This window comes from Schistocerca serialis, chromosome 2 (assembly GCF_023864345.2).
Source record: "Schistocerca serialis cubense isolate TAMUIC-IGC-003099 chromosome 2, iqSchSeri2.2, whole genome shotgun sequence".
Taxonomy (NCBI): domain Eukaryota; kingdom Metazoa; phylum Arthropoda; class Insecta; order Orthoptera; family Acrididae; genus Schistocerca; species Schistocerca serialis.
This window is the reverse complement of record NC_064639.1, coordinates 490,117,246-490,137,340: the sequence shown is the minus strand read 5'-3', so window position 1 is coordinate 490,137,340 and position 20,095 is coordinate 490,117,246. Positions and strand designations below refer to the sequence as shown.

Below are 20,095 nucleotides of genomic sequence, written 5' to 3'. Positions count from 1 at the left end.
GTTTTCTTGTCCATGAAGTATCTTGTGCTTGTCTTAACTTCAGACCACTATTTCCAACTTACCTTACAGTTGATTTATTGTACTCTTTGATGCTTACTAAAAGACTGTCATTATTCTGTTCATGGGAACAGATATTTTATTAACACAACTAAGCAGCCTGAGGACCACTTCAATAGCATTCAGATCTATTCTTATACTGTAACCACAAAAAATACTTATACTATCTCGAAGGTCATTGTTGACAACTGTCACTACTTGGCAGCTCTCAGAACAATTGCTTGGTGACACCTTAGCTGGCAGCACATCACCACAGAGTATGTTTACACACAAGCTTATAAGCTGTTAATGTGTCTGTAACAAAAATGTGGAACAATGTATGATTTATCAAGTCTCTATGCACTATCCATATGGTACTAAATAATAAAATGATAATCTGAATAAAAACTTCAATTATATATTTATTTCTTCTGCTGCACATCATTCTTATTGTCTTTGACTTTACAGATATGGCAAAACAGATAAACCATTCTTTCGACAGTATGAGAAACTACATACTGTATGGACAGTCTACATTTTTTCAAGAGCCATTTATATTTAAATTAAGCTGTCAGAACCAAAACTGAAATCCATGGTAACTCATATGGCATCATGGTCATGCATGAAAACCAATCTACATTTCCAGCATCATCCACAGTTCTCAAGACAATACTCTATGTACTACTGCGGCATTATGCTATTTTATATTCCTCTGATTCTGCTTTCAACACTAATGGATCATCACAATTGCTTGACAGGATAATCAATATGGAAAAAAATACACGACCTCTTACTTGAATCTATCACTAGCTAGTAACAGCTTGCTAGCAGTGCACTTTATGTGTAACTGTAGCTATAAATGAATCAGAATAGTCTGCTACTCCAATTTGTACAAACTAATGGCAGTTACACACAAGATTATTTCAGTCACAATCACAGCCTAAAAACAAAAGACACAAATAAATCATCATGTAATACTAACATCTTGAATTGGATTTACAATGAAAAAGAAAAGTGTAACCTTACAAGAAATGTGGTAATATTTTTTGTGCAGTCAGTGCCATGGACTAAACAGCTAACTGTGTACTCTATTGCTATGAAAAACCATTTCAGATCTCATATTAAATACATTTTTTTTTCAGAAAGCAGCAATGGCTTCTTTCCATCAGCAATAAAGCAGCTTGCTGTCTTCATGTCATATTACTTTATGATATCGAAATGAAGTATAAATAAACCTGCATCATGTGGAAGTTACTTTCCGATAGTTTGTCTTTCTTACTTGATGAAATACACAGGAACTAATTCCTTGCAGTTACCACTCTTAGGTTACAGATTTGATCATTTCACACAATGATCATGAGACAGACAGGCATCTCTCAAAAGTCAATGTAATACATTTTCCTGGGAGCTATAGCATTGAGCAACACTAATATAAATTAATAACCTTTCACAGAGTACTCATTTGAAGTCATTATTTCACATCTTAGAAGCCAGGTAAGTTACACCTGTAAATTGAGACTTCTTATTGGAACAATTTGATACCTGGGCCTATCAATAAACATCCTGGTACGTAGATTACCTAAACTCCTTTCACTGACAGAACGGCAATCGTTGACAAGGAGGGATTCCAAGTTACGGCAGTATTCACCAACCACTCTGAAAAGTACCAAAGAGGTGATTAAACAACATAACAAATTAACAGAAGAAATATAATTTATGAAGTGTTTATAGCCATGTATCCATTAATATTGCTATGTAATACTACTCTTTCTTACTACTATCAAATAATCGTTACTCATATTATATACTAATTGTCCAAACACAGATACAGTATCTGTTAATTTGCTTAATTACAAATCATAAAAATACTTTTTTAATACAAGTGAACTTTCATTTTCAAGATGCTTCAGGATAACTGCTAAAGATTTATGATAATTTTTTAAATTCATGTTAAATTTATTTATGGCAGCTTGTGATGTTATCATCATACATGAAAAGAGGGCCTGTTACCACTCATTTGATATATGAAACTTAAGAACACAGAGACTTTTCTGTCTGATTATTCTCAAGTAGTCTTTCAAAGGATTCATTATACCAGAATGTTCATTCTCTGCATTAGTATGCTATTCCCAGTATATCATTTAATTTCATGTATCAAGAGAGTTAGGACCTGTTTTCTGTTAAAATGAAAGGTGAACTCAGAGTTTATGAAATGTTTATGTATTTCTCCCCTTAGGGAACAAAACTGCCAACCTTTCTGGACCTGGCACACACAACTGCATGGGTGTGGTTTATTTGCATTGAAGCATCATCATATCGTTGCAATATGTTGTAGAGCCCTTAGGTAAACAATTGTGCAGGAATTGCTGCTTTGTATATAACCCAAAACATACTGATATCTTGCTACAGACCCAAGAAACTGTGTCTTAAACTTCAGAAATTTTCAAGATGGCTGACAGGGAGCATCTGCATCAAGGAAAGTTTAATTGTGTATTACTTACCACATTTGAAAAAAAAATGAGTTCCAGAATCGAAATGTCTACACAAGTAATTAAAACTGAATCTGTGAAATCATTTTAAATATTTTCATAGCTATGATTACTGTAACTTCCATATGCACAATTATGCATGCTGGAACTGTTTCTGGTGTGTGCTCATTCCAGTCAATGTCTATGGTTACTATTTGGAGCAGATCACAGAATAGGTATGTCATATTACCATTATCTTTACACAGTATTGTCGCAATAGGGTAGTTTTTTATTTTTTATTTTTAGGACTTACTAATGAGGAAATTGTAGCTTTGTTAGACAAACCCAAAGTAGAAGAGTTGGTGGGTTTCCGACAGGTGACTGGATAAGTGCTAACTATTTCACCTTCTAGTGAAAACTATGTAAGTGGATCTGATGAACAGCCACCAAACAAAGCATATAAACCAAGAAATACACCACGTGATGATAAGAAGTTCCAGGGTATCAGCACTTGCCTATTGTTGATGATGTGCATTCCTCTCAATGCTACAAGCAAAATATTTGCTAGACGAAAACTAGAAGAACATGTGAAGCGTAATATTACCTTGTTTGTCAAAAACCATAATGTATTAAATTTACAATCCTTAGACTTTTAAGATAAACACACGGAAAAGTCTCCAAACCAAAACATTTTTAAAAAGTGACAATTACATAGAAACAAAGCAAAATTTCGAAAGTTTTCTGCCAGGAATACGTATATTAGGAGGTCAAAGTTCACAAAGCTGCTTATGATATGTCAGCATACTAATCACTTGCCCATTGCTGCTTCCAGTTAGTTAAATAGTTGGTTATATGTTTTGCAGATTGCATGTACATCACACACTATCATGAGCAGCATGGCATTGAGGAAAGTAATTATCGTATTCAATGAGTATAAGATGACCGTGAATAAAAGACAAACCCCTTTTTTAAAGATGCTCATTGAGAAAATTTAATTTTTACTTTGTTTCACTGAAATAAAGTATCTGCCTAAAGAAGTTAACATTACACCTATTCTAAACTTATGCCATTTACTAATAGTCTACAATTTTACAATACAAAAAGAAATAAAATAAACAAAAAGAAATGATTTGCATTCACTTTTGTTTTCATTTTCTTCTTTGCTACTACCTAAGCCAGTTTTCTGTGGTACTACTATTTTTAATCATCATCATTATTATCACTGGTATCATTATCTGAGATCACAGTTTCATGAAATGCGAGAAAAGAGCCTTCGTATTCCTATAGACACACGGCAAAGAAATTTATGATCTTGGTTGTCAGAAATATTTGGCCATTTCTTCCGAAGCGATGTTCAAGGTTGTCGTTACGTGGGACCTGAGAACACAGTTGTTTTTCTGAATACATAGTAGATTTCACATCTATACTGATGAGAATGTAACAACATTTTCGTCCATCTTTTGCTTCCAAACACATTGTTTGCTTGCTGCTCTCGCACTGATGGCATAGAACCAGCACCCCCCTCATACCTTGCAGTGAACATCAACTAGTCATCAACATGTCACTACACCAATGGCCCCTATCTACTCTTTAACCGCCTTCTGTAGAAATGTATACTATTACTGAGTATTTGTCCAATTTTAAAGTCAATTCAAGTCTGACTACAAATGAAAAGGCAGTTAACTCAGACAAAAAATTAAGTTGTGATCTATCTTTCTTCACTAGTATCAAACTATCTAAGTTTTTTTCTTTTACTAATGTGTACTATATTTTGTTAAAATCAATGTAACATTTTGCTGAGGGGATGTAATTAATAAGTATTATAATTTTTCCAACAACTTTCTAGAATCAATGCAGAAAAACAATTAACAATTACAATCCAAAAAAGCAATTAACAGATAGAAAAAGAACAACACCTATGCAGCTGAAGGAGGTTAGACTAGACCCTCACCTTCTTGATGCATCATTATGGTGCTCATTCTCTCAATATCTTTGGCCTGCATGCCAATGTTGAGGCCTGCGCTGCTCACCTTATCCATTTACCTCCAATCTTCACCCTAAAAGCAGCTATGGAAACCAATGTCAAAATGACTTATGACTCAATATGACAGATGCCTTACTGGTTCAGTCTTCTTTCACTGTTTTTGTCTTATTATTACTGTCACTATGCCATTTCACAGAAACAGTGCACTGAAGTGATCTCACTAGGACATCACCCATGGTACAATTTCTTTTAGTTAAACGTCAATAAATGATACAATGGAGGTAAAAGCTTTCAAGAGATATGAAAACAAACAGCACTGATGTTCTAAGATTCAGGTCTTTGGTGCAACGTAGTGGTAAAGAATGAGGGTTATGAAAGTGAAAGAAGTAGGTTCGCAAACTGTCTATATGTAGTTTTTTTCAGTTTTAATGTTTTTAACACATTCTGGGACTTTCTGATGAATGTAATAGAAGTATGTTCTGCAATATTCAACATTATTTACATATAACACCACCCCCTCTTAGGAACGAGTTTCTTTGATTTTGTTGCTTAAGGTTGATTAGAAAACTAAGGATAAAACTGCTGTGAGTGAAAAGACCAGCTTGTCCCAAATATTTGGCAATTTTTTTCAAAAATTTTATGATTTCCAAGGCTGTTGTTTGGGAAGGACCTAAGAGTATAGATTCAATTGCTCCGAATGAAACAAACAGCAATTATATTTAAATATTCCCTGTTTGTCACAAAAATTTTGCTGTTTCTTTCCGAACATGTCGCAATTTTCAAGGATGTGGTTGGGCAGGAACATAAGGCTACGGCCTGAGCGTATCATCGCAGGAGTGGACAGACTGCTCAATGATGTCAGAATGCGAGTAAACACTGCAGTGCCCTGAGTAGCAGTTCTTTGTTCAGGGATGAGAAGCAGTGTTCTGCAGAGATCAAACTATGGAGTCTGATGCATTGCTAACTGATTTGATACTGGAAGAAAACACATTTCTGAACACTGATTAATTCAGTCTAAGGAATACAATGTTGTTGTTGTTGTCTTCAGTCCTGAGACTGGTTTGATGCAGCTCTCCATGCTACTCTATCCCATGCAGGCTTCTTCATCTCCCAGTACCTACTGCAGCCTACATCCTTCTGAATCTGCTTAGTGTATTCATCTCTTGGTCTCCCTCTACTATTTTTACCCTCCACGCTGCCCTTCAATGCTAAATTTGTGATCCCTTGATGCCTCAGAACATGTCCTACCAACCAGTCCCTTCTTCTTATCAAGTTGTTCCACAAACTCCTCTTCTCCACAGTTCTATTCAATACCTCCTCATTAGTTATGTGATCTACCCATCTAATCTTCAGCATTCTTCTGTAGTACCACATTTCGAAAGCTTCTATTCTTCTCTTCTTGTCTAAACTATTTATCATCCATGTTTCACTTCCATACATGGCTGCACTCCATACAAATACTTTCAGAAATGACTTCCTGACACTTAAATCTATACTCGATGTTAACAAATTTCTCTTCTTCAGAAACGCTTTCCTTGCCATTGCCAGTATAAATTTTATATCCTCACTACTTCGACCATCATCAGTTATTTTGCTCCCAAAATAGCAAAACTCCTTTACTACTTTAAGTGGCTCATTTCCTAATCTAATTCCCTCAGCATTACCAGAGTTAATTCGACTACATTCCATTATCCTCATTTTGCTTTTGATGATGATCATCTTATATCCTCCTTTCAAGACACTGCCCATACCGTTCAACTGATCTTCCAAAGTCCCTTGCTGTCTCCGACAGAATTACAATGTCTTTGGCGAACCTCAAAGTTTTTATTTCTTCTCCATGGATTTTAATTCCTACTCCGAATTTTTCTTTAGTTTCCTTTACTGCTTGCACAATATACAGATTGAATAACATCAAAGAGAGACTACAACCCTGTCTCACTCCCTTCCCAACCACTGCTTCCCTTTCATGTCCCTCGACTCTTGTAACTGCCATCTGGTTTCCGTACAAATTGTAAATAGCCTTTCGCTCCCTGTATTTTACCCTTGCCACCTTTAGAATTTGAAAGAGAGTATTCCAGTCAACATTGCCAAAAGCTTTCACTAAGTCTACAAATGCTAGAAATGTAGGTTTTCCAATATTTCTACGGAATCCAAACTGATCTTCCCCGTGGTCGGCTTCTACCAGTTTTTCCATTCATCAGTATAGAATTCGTGTTAGTATTTTGCAGCTGTGACTTATTAAACTGATAGTTTGGTAATTTTCGCATCTGTCAACACCTGCTTTCTTTGGGATTGGAATTATTATATTCTTCTTGAAGTCTGAGGGTATTTTGCCTGTCTCATACATCCTGCCCACCATATGGTAGAGTTTTGTCAGGACTGGCTCTCCCAAGGCTGTCAGTAGTTCTAATGGGATATTGTCTACTCCCGGGGCCTTGTTTCGACTCAGGTCTTTCAGTGCTCTGTCAAACTCTCCACGCAGTATCATATCTCCCATTTCATCTTCATCTACATCCTCTTCCATTTCCATAGTATTGTCCTCAAGTACGTCCCCCTTGTGTAGACCCTCTATATACTCCTTCCATCTTTCTGCTTTCCCATTCTTTGCTTAGAACTGGGTTTCCATCTGAGCTCTTGATATTCATACAAGTGGTTCTCCTTTCTCCAAAGGTCTCTCTAATTTTCCTGTAGGCAGTATCTATCTTACCCCTAGTGAGATAAGCCTCTACATCCTTACATTTGTCCTCTAGCCATCCCTGCTTAGTCATTTTGCACTTCCCGTCGATCACATTTTTGAGACGTTTGTATTCCTTTTTGCCTACTTCCTTTACTGCATTTTTAAATTTTCTCCTTTCATCTATAAAATTCAATATTTCTTCTGTTACCCAAGGATTTCTACTAGCCCTTGTCTTTTTACCTAGTTGATCCTCTGCTGCCTTCACTACTTTATCCCTCAGAGCTACCCATTCTTCTACTGTATTTCTTTCCCCAATTTCTGTCAATTGTTCCCTTATGCTCTCCCTGAAACTCTGTACAACCTCTGCTTTAGTCAGTTTATCCAGGTCCCATCTCCTTAAATTCCCACCTTTATGCAGTTTCTTCAGTTTTAATTTACAGGTCACAACCAATAGACTGTGGTCAGAGTCCACATCTGCCCCTGGAAATGTCTTACAATTTAATACCTGGTTCCTAAATCTCAGTCTTACCATTATATAATCTATCTGATACCTTCTAATATCTCCAGGCTTCTTCCATGTATACAACCTTCTTTTATGCTTCTTGAACGAAGTGTTAACTATGATTAAGCTATGCTCTGTGCAAAATTCTACCAGATGGCTTCCCCTTTCAGTTCTTACCCCCAATCCATATTCACTTACTATGTTTCCTGCTCTCCCTTTTACTACTCTCAAATTCCAGTCACCCATGACTATTAAATTTTCGTCTGCCTTCACTACCTGAATAATTTCTTTTATCTCATCATACATTTCATCAATGTCTTCATCATCTGCAGAGCTAGTTGGCATATAAACTTGTACTACTGTAGTAGGCATGGGCTTCGTGTCTATCTTGGCCACAATAATGCGTTCACTATGCTGTTTGTAGTAGCTTACCCGCACTCCTATTTTTTTATTCATTATTAAACCTACTCCTGCATTATCCCTATTTGATTTTGTATTTACAATCCTGTATTCACCTGACCTGAAGTCTTGTTCCTCCTGCCACCAAACTTCACTAACTTCCACTATATCTAACTTTAACCTATCCCGCTCCCTTTTTAAATTTTCTAACCTATCTGCCCGATTAAGGGATCTGGCATTCCACGCTCCGATCCGTAGAACGTCAGTTCATGAGTAGTCCCCGTCCGGAGATCCGAATGGGGGACTATTTTACCTCCAGAATATTTTACCCAAGAGGACGCCATCATCATTTAAGCGTACAGTAAAGCTGCATGCCCTCGGGAAAAATTACAGCTGTAGTTTCCCCTTGCTTTCAGCCGTTCGAAGTACCAGCACAACAAGGCCGTTTTGGTTAGTGTTACAAGGCCAGATCAGTCAATCATCCAGACTGTTGCCCCTGCAACTACTGAAAAGGCTGCTGCCCCTCTTCAGGAACCACACGTTAGTCTGGCATCTCAACAGATACCCCTCCATTGTGGTTGCACCTATGGTACGGCCATCTGTATTGCTGAGGCACGCAAGCCTCCCCACCAACGGCAAGGTCCATGGTTCACAGGGGGAAGGAATACAAGTATTCTAGCAAAACAGAGAGCTGTTTGGAGAGTTTAAAACACTGTATATGAGTTTACAATCAGATGCTGATAAATTCCATGGATACATAAGAATGTCTGAAATGCTGCAGGAAGACAGGTCAGTACACAAGGAGATTTCGACAAGGTCGCCAATGCATTACAGTCCCAAATGAAGACCGGTATCTGGTCATCTCTCCATTGTGGTATTGTACAGATACTGCAAGAGAACTGCAAGATGATCTCAGAAGGGCCACTGGAGCTGCTGTGTCCAGTTTATACCACCACTATAAATAATGCCTCACACCACAAGTCCTCTGTTACATGTTTTTATAGCAGATGAGGCTTACCCACCGACACCAAATTTAAAGCATCTGTTCACAGAAAGAGCTCTGAATGACAAAAAGAAGGTTATCTCAATCAATGCCATTCTCATGCTTTAAAGTGTGTTGAACATGCAGTTGGAATTTTGTGAGGAAAATGGTGTATATTAAGAAAACCTTTAGAGACAAATGTACAACATGTGTGTCTTATAATCGAAACAGCAAGTCCTTTACATAACATCATTACAGAATGTGATGGAAATAGTATCCCACATTACAATATGATCGAAAACAGCATGAAAATTGTAAAAGATTGATCCGAGTAGATGAAATAATAGTTCATCACTAGTGCTAACAAATGTGCAACACATTTGTTAGTTACTTTTCTCAAAACAGAATTACACAAGAAAAATGTTTACTTACGATCAATATGAAGCTTCAGTACTATTTCATTAAATGTCTTTCTTCCAATCGACTTGCTTTTATACTGAGACTGATCAGTCTGCCAAATTTCTAGCCTTTCTTATACGATTGTGATAATTTCTGCACACGATTATGTGTCACCACTTGCCACATGCTCAAGAAACACGAATTGGTTTGTGGTACATGTGCATGGTCCATTGGACACTGCTATAGTTAACTGCATGCGTCTCCCGAAACGTGTCTCTCCAGACAATTCCATGTCATCAAAGAGGCTTGTCTTGCTCACTGCAGGGGAAATCCTATTCAAGGCTGCCCACCCCATTGCACTCAGGACACAGCCTAAGAGGACACCTTAAAATTGCAGTGAGTGAAATATTTAGCTATTGTTTCTGCGATTTCCATGTGTCCACTCAGCCATGGGAGAAGCTGGTGTCAGTGTCACGCTTGGCTTACTCGAAATGTACTGCTGGACAAGTACATCACTTCTGAGAAAGCCTTGCATGTGAATAGTTTCCCCCATCCAGCTTATCCCGAATGTTAGTCAAATTATACATTGCCTGTGACTGCACCAGTGGCAAGCATATGAATACCAATGTTAATAATCTTGTGACATTACACACACTTTCCAAATTCTTCCAAACAAATTTCCACACAGCCAAAATGTAAATGTACGACAACGCCTATAAAAACTATCACACAATGTAAAAAGATTGACCTTGGCAGTAGTAGTTCAATCTAAGACTGTAAGATGACAATGTATTTTTCAAATGAAACATTTGGGAAAAATGTCTAGTCTTATTATTGGGTAAATACAGTACGAGCCCTGTTCAAAAAATTCTGGAACATTCATAATTCCGCATCAATGGTGAGATGGAGTGAAATGTGGTTGGCATCCCTGAATACACCTGTGTTTAATGTGTGGCTGCGAGAAGTTTCATTATCGTATGCCTGTTAGTTACATTAGTTATTGTTTGCTGTATTGAGTAGAATGTTGTGTCACACAGTTTGCGAATTTCGGGAGGGCAGAGTTAGTGGAGCAACACTTCTGCATTAAATTTTGCGTGAAATTCAAGAAAACCTTTACAGACAGACACACCAAATGATGCAGGAAGCCTACGGTGACGAGTGCTTAAGCTTTTCAGTGGTACAAATGGTTCACATAGTTTAAAAATAGCCACACAGTTAAAGATGATTCTCGTTCAGGACACCATTCGACACTTATTGTCGGTGCTCAAGACAAGAACATCAATGAAATTGTGCTTGCCAATCGAAGACTGGCTGTCCAAGTGATTGCAGAAGAATGTAACATTTCAGTTGGATCATGTCATGAAATCCTGACACAGCTTCGTGTAATGCATTGTGTTGCCACTAAGTTCATCCCACGGCTCATGAGTCAAGACCAGAAAGACCTTTGCCTCACAATCTGTGAAGAGCTTTTGGATCGCACAAATGAGAATGAGACGTTCCTTAACTGGTGGTGACATGTTGGTCTGCGGTTATGATGTTGAGACCGAAGCTCAATCTTAATTGGTGATGACACATTCTACGGTTATGATGTTGAGACCAGGTTCAATCTTCACAATGGGTCGGGAAAGGTTCTCAGAGACCAAAAAAAGCTCTTCATATCAGGTCAAATGTCAAAGTCACACTGATAGTTGTCTTTGACTTTGAAGGATTAGTTCATAATGATTTGTGCCACAGAAACAAATTGTTAATCCAAGGTACTATCATGACACATTGTAATGCCTGCAAGAAAATGTGAGAAGGAAATAGTCTGAAATGTAGTGAGACAATTCATGACTTTCACATCAATAACACATCCACAAATTCATCTATGCTGGTGCATGACTACTGCATAAAAGATGATATCATTGAGCTGCCTCATACTCCGTACTCTCCAAACCTTGCCCCTGCATACTTTTTCCCTTCTTCCAAAGTTGAAAAACCCACAAAAAGGATGGCACATTGCACATCCAGCAAGAGGTGGACCAAGATTGCTTCCGGAAGTGGAAATGGCATTGGGAACAGTGAAACAATTGTGGATGAGAGTATTTAGAAGGAGACCATGCACCATAAGTGAAAGGTAAACATAAAAATTTTTGTGGGAAAAGCTGCAGAATTTTTTCAACAGACCTCATACACATTTACAGCTATACGGCGATGATACACAGCTATTTAACTGAGTATTTATACCCAAGAGCTAACATGTATTACAGTAACCGGCAAGAAGAAACACTAACTCAGATTAAAATATTTTAAAGATTTATTGTAAATTTTACTTCCATGGTTAGATTATCAAAGACTTCTTTTGTCAGACTCAAGTTAGATCCATACAAGAATGTCTTCCCCTTGAAAACCTGTGTCACTATTATGCTTAAATAAATGCCCGAAAGATGCATATGGATAAACCTGCACATAAATTCAATCACTTTTGTACAGTGAATAACTTTTGTCTGTGTTAATTGCCACGCCTAAGGACTACAATGAACGAAGATTTGACAATCTACGGATGTATACACATGTAAAAATGAGAATGATGCTTATGGTGTACATAGCTAATTTATTATTGTTTTAGCACATTCACAATGATTGTTTTTTATTTTATTTTTTATTAATTTTATATCAACAAGTAATCCAAAACACCTTTAATTTTCCAACATGTTTACAACTGGTTTGCTACGTTCATCAAGCATCTCTTCTTATGATGAAACTGAATGTCCTACACCTCTTCAAATTTTCATTTTGGTCCTTATGTGAAAAACTAACTAATATATTACATAAAAATGCCCTTTGTTATTTCCCTCTGTTGGCACTTATCTTTATTTCACAAAAATGGATGTATGTTTTACAAAGAAGAATTAACTATGCCTTTTGTTTCAAATTAAAAATGCATTTTGTCCAATTTTTACGCAGTGAAATCCCATCCCTAAAAATGCAAATCTGGTGCTTCTGCAAAATGCTCTTCTTTTGCTATCACAGGCTCCACACATAACTCAACATATTTTCTTCCCACAAATTTATTTAGATGTGGTAGAAATAAGAGAAAGCAATACCAGAATACACAAAGGAAAATCCCAAAATTTTAGCAGGTGAAAATAATATTCGGCACCACATCTTGTCAAGAAGAGCATCAAGATGAAATTTATATTCTGCCTCATTAAACTGCTGGTATTCTTAAAGGGTAACAGTAGATACATTCTGCTACTGTTTTTTGTGACTGAGCAACAGCAAATGCAGCAAAAACGACTATCTGGGTGTGATACCAGATGCTTTTTAATTTCTTCATCAGGGTATACTAATGAAACAATGGTAAACCTAAACTGAACAAAAGCGTAAAAAAGTCAAACACAACACACCAGGAAAGGAAGTTACAACAAGAAATCTTGACATGTCATTAACCCATAATTTACCGACAAATGTCACCCTGTTAATTCAGGATGTAAATTACACTCATTATAAAAAACAGTGATATCTAAATAGGTGACGAAACATGCCTAAGTGAAATAAAAGTATGTTGTATTTAAAAGAAACAGCTTTATGAAAAAAGTTCATTTTGTTACACAAAAAAACCAGCTTCACCATTCAGAAAGAAGAAACTTTCTTGCACTACTAAAAAATCAGATATTTTTTGCAGACAGATCTGCATAACTGCACAAAAAAGCTACATGCATGATATGTCTTGCAATCTGAGGAAAACCTGACTTGCTCCGATTGTTTTCAGAGTTTCAGTCAGTGCATGAACACGTTCCCGTCACTTCCAAACTGTCTGAGATATCCAGAATCACTGTTTGCTTGTGACAGTTGGAAATGGCAATGTTTAAAGTTACTGTCACCGAAATATGTTCATATTTCATAATGGAAACTATTCTGAAGAGCCAAAGAAAGTGATACACCTGCCTAATACTGTGTAGGGCCCCCGTGAGCATGCAGAAGTCCCACAACATGACATGGCATGGACTCAACTAATGTCCGAAGTAGTGCTGGAGGGAACTGACACCATGAATCCTGCAGGTCTGTCCATAAATCCATAAGAGTACGAGGGGGGTGGAGATTTCTTCTGAACAGCACTTCACAAGACATCCCAGATAAGCTTGCAATAATGTTCATATCTGGGGAGTTTGGTGTCCAGCGTAAGTGCTTAATCTCAGAAGAATGTATCTGAACCACTTGTAGCAATTCTGGACATGTGGGGGTGTCACAATGTCCCGTTGGAATTGTCCACTCCTTGGGAATGCACAACTGACATGAATGGATGCAGGTGATCAGACAGGATGCTTACATATGTGTCACCTGTCAGAGTTGTATCTAGATGTATCAGGTGTCCCATATCACTCTAACTGCACACACCCCACACCATTACAGAGCCTCCACCAGCTTGAAGAATGAGAACTTTTAACAATGCACCGCGTCAGCAATCGTGAATAATTTAGTGATTAAAACTAGTTTTAGTGTGTTCCAAAGAAGGTGTGGTTATCCGCACCAAAACCTAGGTCAACATCCGGTTTCTATTTGCAATCGAGGTGGATGCTTTATAATCATTAGCTTGAACAGTCTCCTGCTTACATGCAGGGTCCATGGACTTATGAGGCTGTCTCCATACCCAAACATGTCCATCCGCTCGATACAATTTGAAACGAGACCCAACCGACCAGGCAACATATTTCCAGTCATCAGCAGTCCAATGTCTGTTTTGACGAACCCATGCGAGGCATAAAGCTTTGTGCTGCGCAGTCACCAACGGTACACGAGCAGGCCATCGGCTCCGGAAGCCCTTATCGGTGGTTTCGTTGAATGGTTCACACGCTGACACTTGTTACGACCCAGCATTGAAATCTGCAACAATTTGTGGAAGGGTGGCAATTCTGTCACGTTGAACAATTCTGGCAGGATCTTTTCCAGCACCTGTGATGTTGGAGGTTTGACATTTTACTCAATGCCTGACATTCACAGTACACTCATGAAATGGTTGTACGGAGAAATCTCCACTTCATCACTACCTTGGAGATGCTGTGTCCTATTGCTCATGCACTGACTATAACACCACATTGAAACTCGCACAAATCTTGATAACGTGTCATTGTTCAAGCAGTAACCAGTCTAACAACTGCGCCAAATACTTATCGTCTTATACAGGCATTGCTGACTGCAGCACCATATTCTGCCTGTTTACATACCTCTGTATTTGAATACGCAAGCCTATACCACTTTCCTTGGTGCTTCTGTGTATAAAAAAATATACTGCATATAATTTGAATTAAGTTTTATCAATTATGTCAGTTCATCATTAAACACTTCTTTCATTCTGCATTACTTTCCATGAAATCTCCTACTCTTACTTATTAGAAACAGCATCGCATGGCGTAAATTAACTGCTTGTAACATACTTCTGTGAAACATTCATTAATATGTATCAAAATTAACAATTCAATTAAAAGAAATCATCAAATGTAGCATTAGGATCTTTTACCTGATACCATCATCAGTTATTCTCCAGCAACCTTGGACATTCAAGTGTTGTAGCCAGCGACAATTTGCAGCAATAGCAAACATTGTTCTATTTGTGACAGAGTAAATATTGGAGATGCACAAAATTCTCAATCTGTAAAAAGGAATTGGCAATGCTTTAGAATTTCAGAGAAGTCAGCTATTCAGTCATTATGTTCAGCTAATGAGTTCTACATACCATTCTGAAATATCAAGAACTTTGATGTTAATACCAACAGCAAAGGCAGTCACACAATCTACCTAATAGTAGCCTTTCTTTAGACAGTATTACAAGATACAATCCGACATAAATGAGCAAGCATATCAAAGGTGGGCTTGGGAAGGAGGTGGGGGGCAGTGGAACAGGACAGGAAAGGCAATGGTAAAATACACCTTTCACTTCACAATTTATATAATAATATAATTAATGCAAATCTCATAGGCAACTTTTATTTGGAGGCACAGAACTCCACAAGAGCTAGCATGGAGAGGGTCTTTCTCTCACCAACAATCAGAAAATTGAGGTATCCTGGCAGATTGAGATTGTGTGCTGGACCAGGACACAAAGCAGGAGCCTTGCAAGATTCCAGGTTCAAGTGCCAGCTCAATAGCCAGTTCTAACCTGCCACAAGATTTCAAGACAATGTGCACCCTGCTACAGAGGGAAGAATTCATAGTGGAAACAATACCCTTGGCTGTGACTAAGTCATTCCACTGCAAAAACAGGAGGGCTAGTCCAGAAAGGTGTGGAGGAAGTCTGTGAAAGGACAGAGAGGTTTTGGTGAATGTGAGAGCAGATAGTATGTCACAGCTGGACGGTTCAATCGATGACTGTAATGCCCCCAACAGGCAAGGTTCCAGAGTTCGGTCTCAGCCCAACACACAGTTTTATTCCTTCCGGAAGCTTCAGACAGCACATATTCTGCAACAGCTTCAACCATTCTTTCTGGATCTGGAATTTGTTCTTTCTGATAGATTCCAATAAAAATAATTCTACTGGCAGTGTGTTGTGATATTTTCATTCGTTTCTCCAAAACCACATGCAATGTCATAGCTGACATTCAATGCGAGAACTTATACTTCTTTCTTTAAAATTTTAATTTTGCCTCACAAATCAGAAGACAGCCAAACAAGTTTGATTTGGTAGATTAATTCACACATGTTATACTTCAATCAGTGATAGAGAAGTAGGCCCCAATCTTCTTTGAAATAATATATCTGGTGAGAATAGGAAGAATAAGTAAACAGCAGCATATGATGAGTTGATGACATTAGAAAAGACTGTTCTAGATTCTAATACTCTCAAAACCAGTGGTTGGTAAAGAAACAGTTGAAATAAACATTATGGAATGTCAAATTTTTGGAGAAGAGTGAGTAGATTTCCTCTCCATAGAGTTACGAAAGATTTAGCACAGAAAAGAATCTGCAGGTGAACAGCTTGAATACTGGTGTATTACAGGCTGTGAATAATTATTGTGACTGATGCTGAGGGGGGAAAATGAGCAAATGGCTGTATCACAGAGACACACCTGCCTCACAACTGACACTGAGTATTCTTTCTGCAAGTATATTAGCATACCTTGCTTACAGCAACTTCTCTAAAGCAAACACACAAAGATATAGCTTAGAAAAGATATCTTAAAACCATCAAGTGTTTTATAAACCTTGATTAAGCCACACTGAAACATCCATAAGTGTGGCATTAAATAATGTTGTACTAGCAGTGTGTGTAATTAGATATGGTATTTTAGACTGACAGCTGACATGGATATACAGAGCTACAACAGACCTATAATGCAGCTGCAGCAGCACAAAAGTTCAGAAGCTTGTTCACTGGCAATGAATCTGAGAGATAGCTATAGGATGCTGATTATTACAAAATTTAAAAAAGTGATATTAGAATTAAAACAGCTATCATTAAACATGAAACAATATATGTACTTTCTACCTTACTTGTCGATATAGTATTTTTATTGTTGAGGCATAGATGATCACTGCTACATTGTTTCAGGCTTATTGTTTATTGTTGTGACAGAAATTGAGTCTTAAGAACACAATTCCCTTATAGCCACTATTATGTGTATTTCAGCTGTGTTATTCACTGCAGTGATGGCAATCTTGTCAGCTGATCAGCAGAGGTGACAAACATAATTTCGTGCCTGCCAAATGTTTAGACAAAAAAAATATCTCAAAGCTTGATGAGAGCTGCACGACTCCACTCTCTAACTCTGTCTCCACAAAAGTTGCAAATATTTACCAAAGTAACATGTAAAACAGCAACAACTTAAAAAAAACATGGGGAAAAACTGTCATATTTTTATTTTTTGTTTATATGATTTTTAATTAAGGCTGCTCCTAGATTTTCTAGGGAGCTCCTTAAAATAAATGAAAGAATACCTATTCGCAAAACCAAGATTTTTAACACATACTTATGTGGTGGTGCTCCACATGGAGGTAGTCAGTTCATAGTTGTGAAAGAAATTTTCGTCTTATCACCAATCTTCGCAGCAATGTCCCACGTCGAGTTCAGAACCAAACCACAGTGCCTCATAAATTGAGGGGGTACCATGTCATTAATAATGATCTGTCCATCAGGATACACAGTTGACATTTCACAACAGGTGGGAAGAAGGCAATGCCAAACATAAGTCACAGTGAAAGACTTAGGAACTGGATGACTTAATTGACATATTTCATTTTCTATTTACAATTATAATTTCCTATATAGATCAGTCAGAGCAAGAATTTTGCTATTTTATATCATTTGCTGCAGCAATTTTGTTTCAAAATTAATGCTCTCTTTGGAAAATTATAACACACTTTTGTCAAACACGATATAACACCTTCCTTCCCCTTTCCACCTCATCACAATCTCACCGAAACTGTTGGGTTGTCATCCTGATCCATGAGCATCCAAATGGAGCTAACAACTTCTGAATATGCTAACAACTTCCGAACAGCAGTCAGAGACAAGTTGAAGATCACACGTTTTGCTTGGAACATGTGTCATACATGCTGATTAGGATATACATCAATTGATTTTGGGATCACGCATCCATGCAGGCATACTGTTCCTTAAAACTAACACACTTGTGGAGCCACAGTGTGCAGCTTAACTATGGAGGTACATGATGCAACAATAGGCTACTGTATTGGTTGCTGGTGTGAGACAAACCAGCTACTCCAATTAATCTTACTTTAACACCCTGTATACAAGAATACCTCTACCTCCAGTCTGAATGATGCCCTACTGTTCAGCAGACTTCATCACCTCACAACTCATCAGAGCAGGTAACCTTTCTGCATGTTTCCAATAGAAGTGCTCACGCTAATTTCTGTACCTAGTGACATGTGAAGAGCAGAGTTACATGTTCCATATATTGGAAGGGTACTCAAAACTTGAGGAAAAAAAAAAAAACAGAAAAATCCCTGAGATTTCACATGCAAGGAGAAAGGTGGCATCAAGAAGCTCCTGATAAATTAATTGTGAGCTGGTAATCAGGGAGAGGGCAGAGGGTTGGGGAGGAGGGGGGGGGGGGGGGGGGGGGGGGAGACAGCATACCACAGTAACAACTCTTCTTTCCTCTCGGCTGAGCTACATACCAGCCAAATGGGTAGTTTAACTGCAGTTTCTAAACATCGATAATTTAGGTGGAATTATATTCATATAATTATCACACTTTGAGACATTAAATATTTTAAAATTTGTGATTTCTAAAACTCAACAAAATTCAATTCAGTGCTAGGTGAAAAATACAGAATTCTCTGAAATTCCCTGATTTTTTCCAGTATACTTGATTCCCAGAGAATTCCATGTTTTCCAGAAGAATCACCTCGCTGCATATAAATATTGTTCTAGACAGTATAGTTGCTGACCGTACAATGTCTCATTTAAAACATGCTGTGACGCCAACCATGGTACGCTGCAATATTTCCCACCACTGAAATAAGCTCCACACACTAATAATGTTGGATGGCTATACATAATCAGTTGCCACCCAACACTTTAATATTGTTATGTCAACAAACACAGCTCAAATCACAAAAATTTCAAAAGAAGTAGACTGATGATACTGAAGATTATTTGCAATATCCAAAAATTGATATACGACACTCAGTAACAAACACCTTAAATTGGAACAATTACATAGACAATTACATGGGGATGAGAAACCAAAGAATGAGGTTTTTGGCAGTTCGCTTATATGGAACAGGTCTACTAGAGAGACCGCTTATACTATACTTGACCATCCTCTGCTAGGTTATTGCTGTGCGGTATGGGATCGTTACCAGATATGATGATGGAGGACACTGTAAAAGATCACAGAAGAGCAGCTCCTGTAATAGGACTGTGTTGAACTTGTTAACAATCTGTGAAATAGACAGTATTTTCTTCATATTATTCTTCTTCTTCTTCTTCCGTTCCTTTTCCCTACAGAGTCAGCATTGTTTTATGGACAGAGTCAGCATTGTTTTATGGACAGAGTCAGCATTGTTTTATGGACAGAGTCAGCATTGTTTTATGGACAGAGTCAGCATTGTTTTATGGACAGAGTCAGCATTGTTTTATGGACAGAGTCCATGTTAGTGGCAGTGGGTAGCTGCGTGCCCTTCCTGAGATTACTCTCATTTAGACAGAATCTGCATACCCCATCTGCCACAATCTAGGTAAACTTGAGATCTTATTCTTGATGATCTTCAAAATTTTGTGACTCATTGTTCTAGCTTTAAAAGTTGTCTTATGTAATGCCATTTGTTATTATATGTTACTCATTAATTTAAAAAATAGTATTTTTGGAACATAATTTGGAACATAATTATATACAACGGCGATGTACTTGAGGACAATATTATGGAAATGGAAGAGGATGTAGATGAAGATGAAATGGGATATAAGATACTGCGTGAAGAGTTTGACAGAGCACTGAAAGACCTGAGTCGAAACAAGCCCCGGGAGTAGACAACATTCCATTAGAACTACTGATGGCCTTGGGAGAGCCAGTCATGACAAAACTCTACCATCTGGTGAGCAAGATGTATGAGACAGGCGAAATACCCACAGACTTCAAGAAGAATATAATAATTCCAATCCCAAAGAAAGTAGGTGTTGACAGATGTGAAAATTACCGAA

General features: G+C 37.7%; 1 protein-coding gene across 2 annotated transcripts in view; it reads right to left on the bottom strand.

The window, feature by feature from the left end:
• Positions 1 to 438: 438 nt before the first annotated feature.
• The window catches only part of LOC126457419 (F-box/LRR-repeat protein 15), a 32,367-nt gene continuing 12,710 nt past the window's right edge, over positions 439 to 20,095 (bottom strand). For both annotated transcript variants that reach the window (XM_050093689.1, XM_050093688.1), the window contains exons 4-5: positions 14,948 to 15,079; positions 439 to 1,692 (exon numbers count right to left, since the gene is read on the bottom strand). In XM_050093689.1, the coding sequence (XP_049949646.1) occupies positions 1,536 to 1,692; positions 14,948 to 15,079 (289 nt within the window). In that variant the 3' untranslated portion in view covers positions 439 to 1,535. The remainder of the gene's footprint in view (positions 1,693 to 14,947; positions 15,080 to 20,095) is intronic.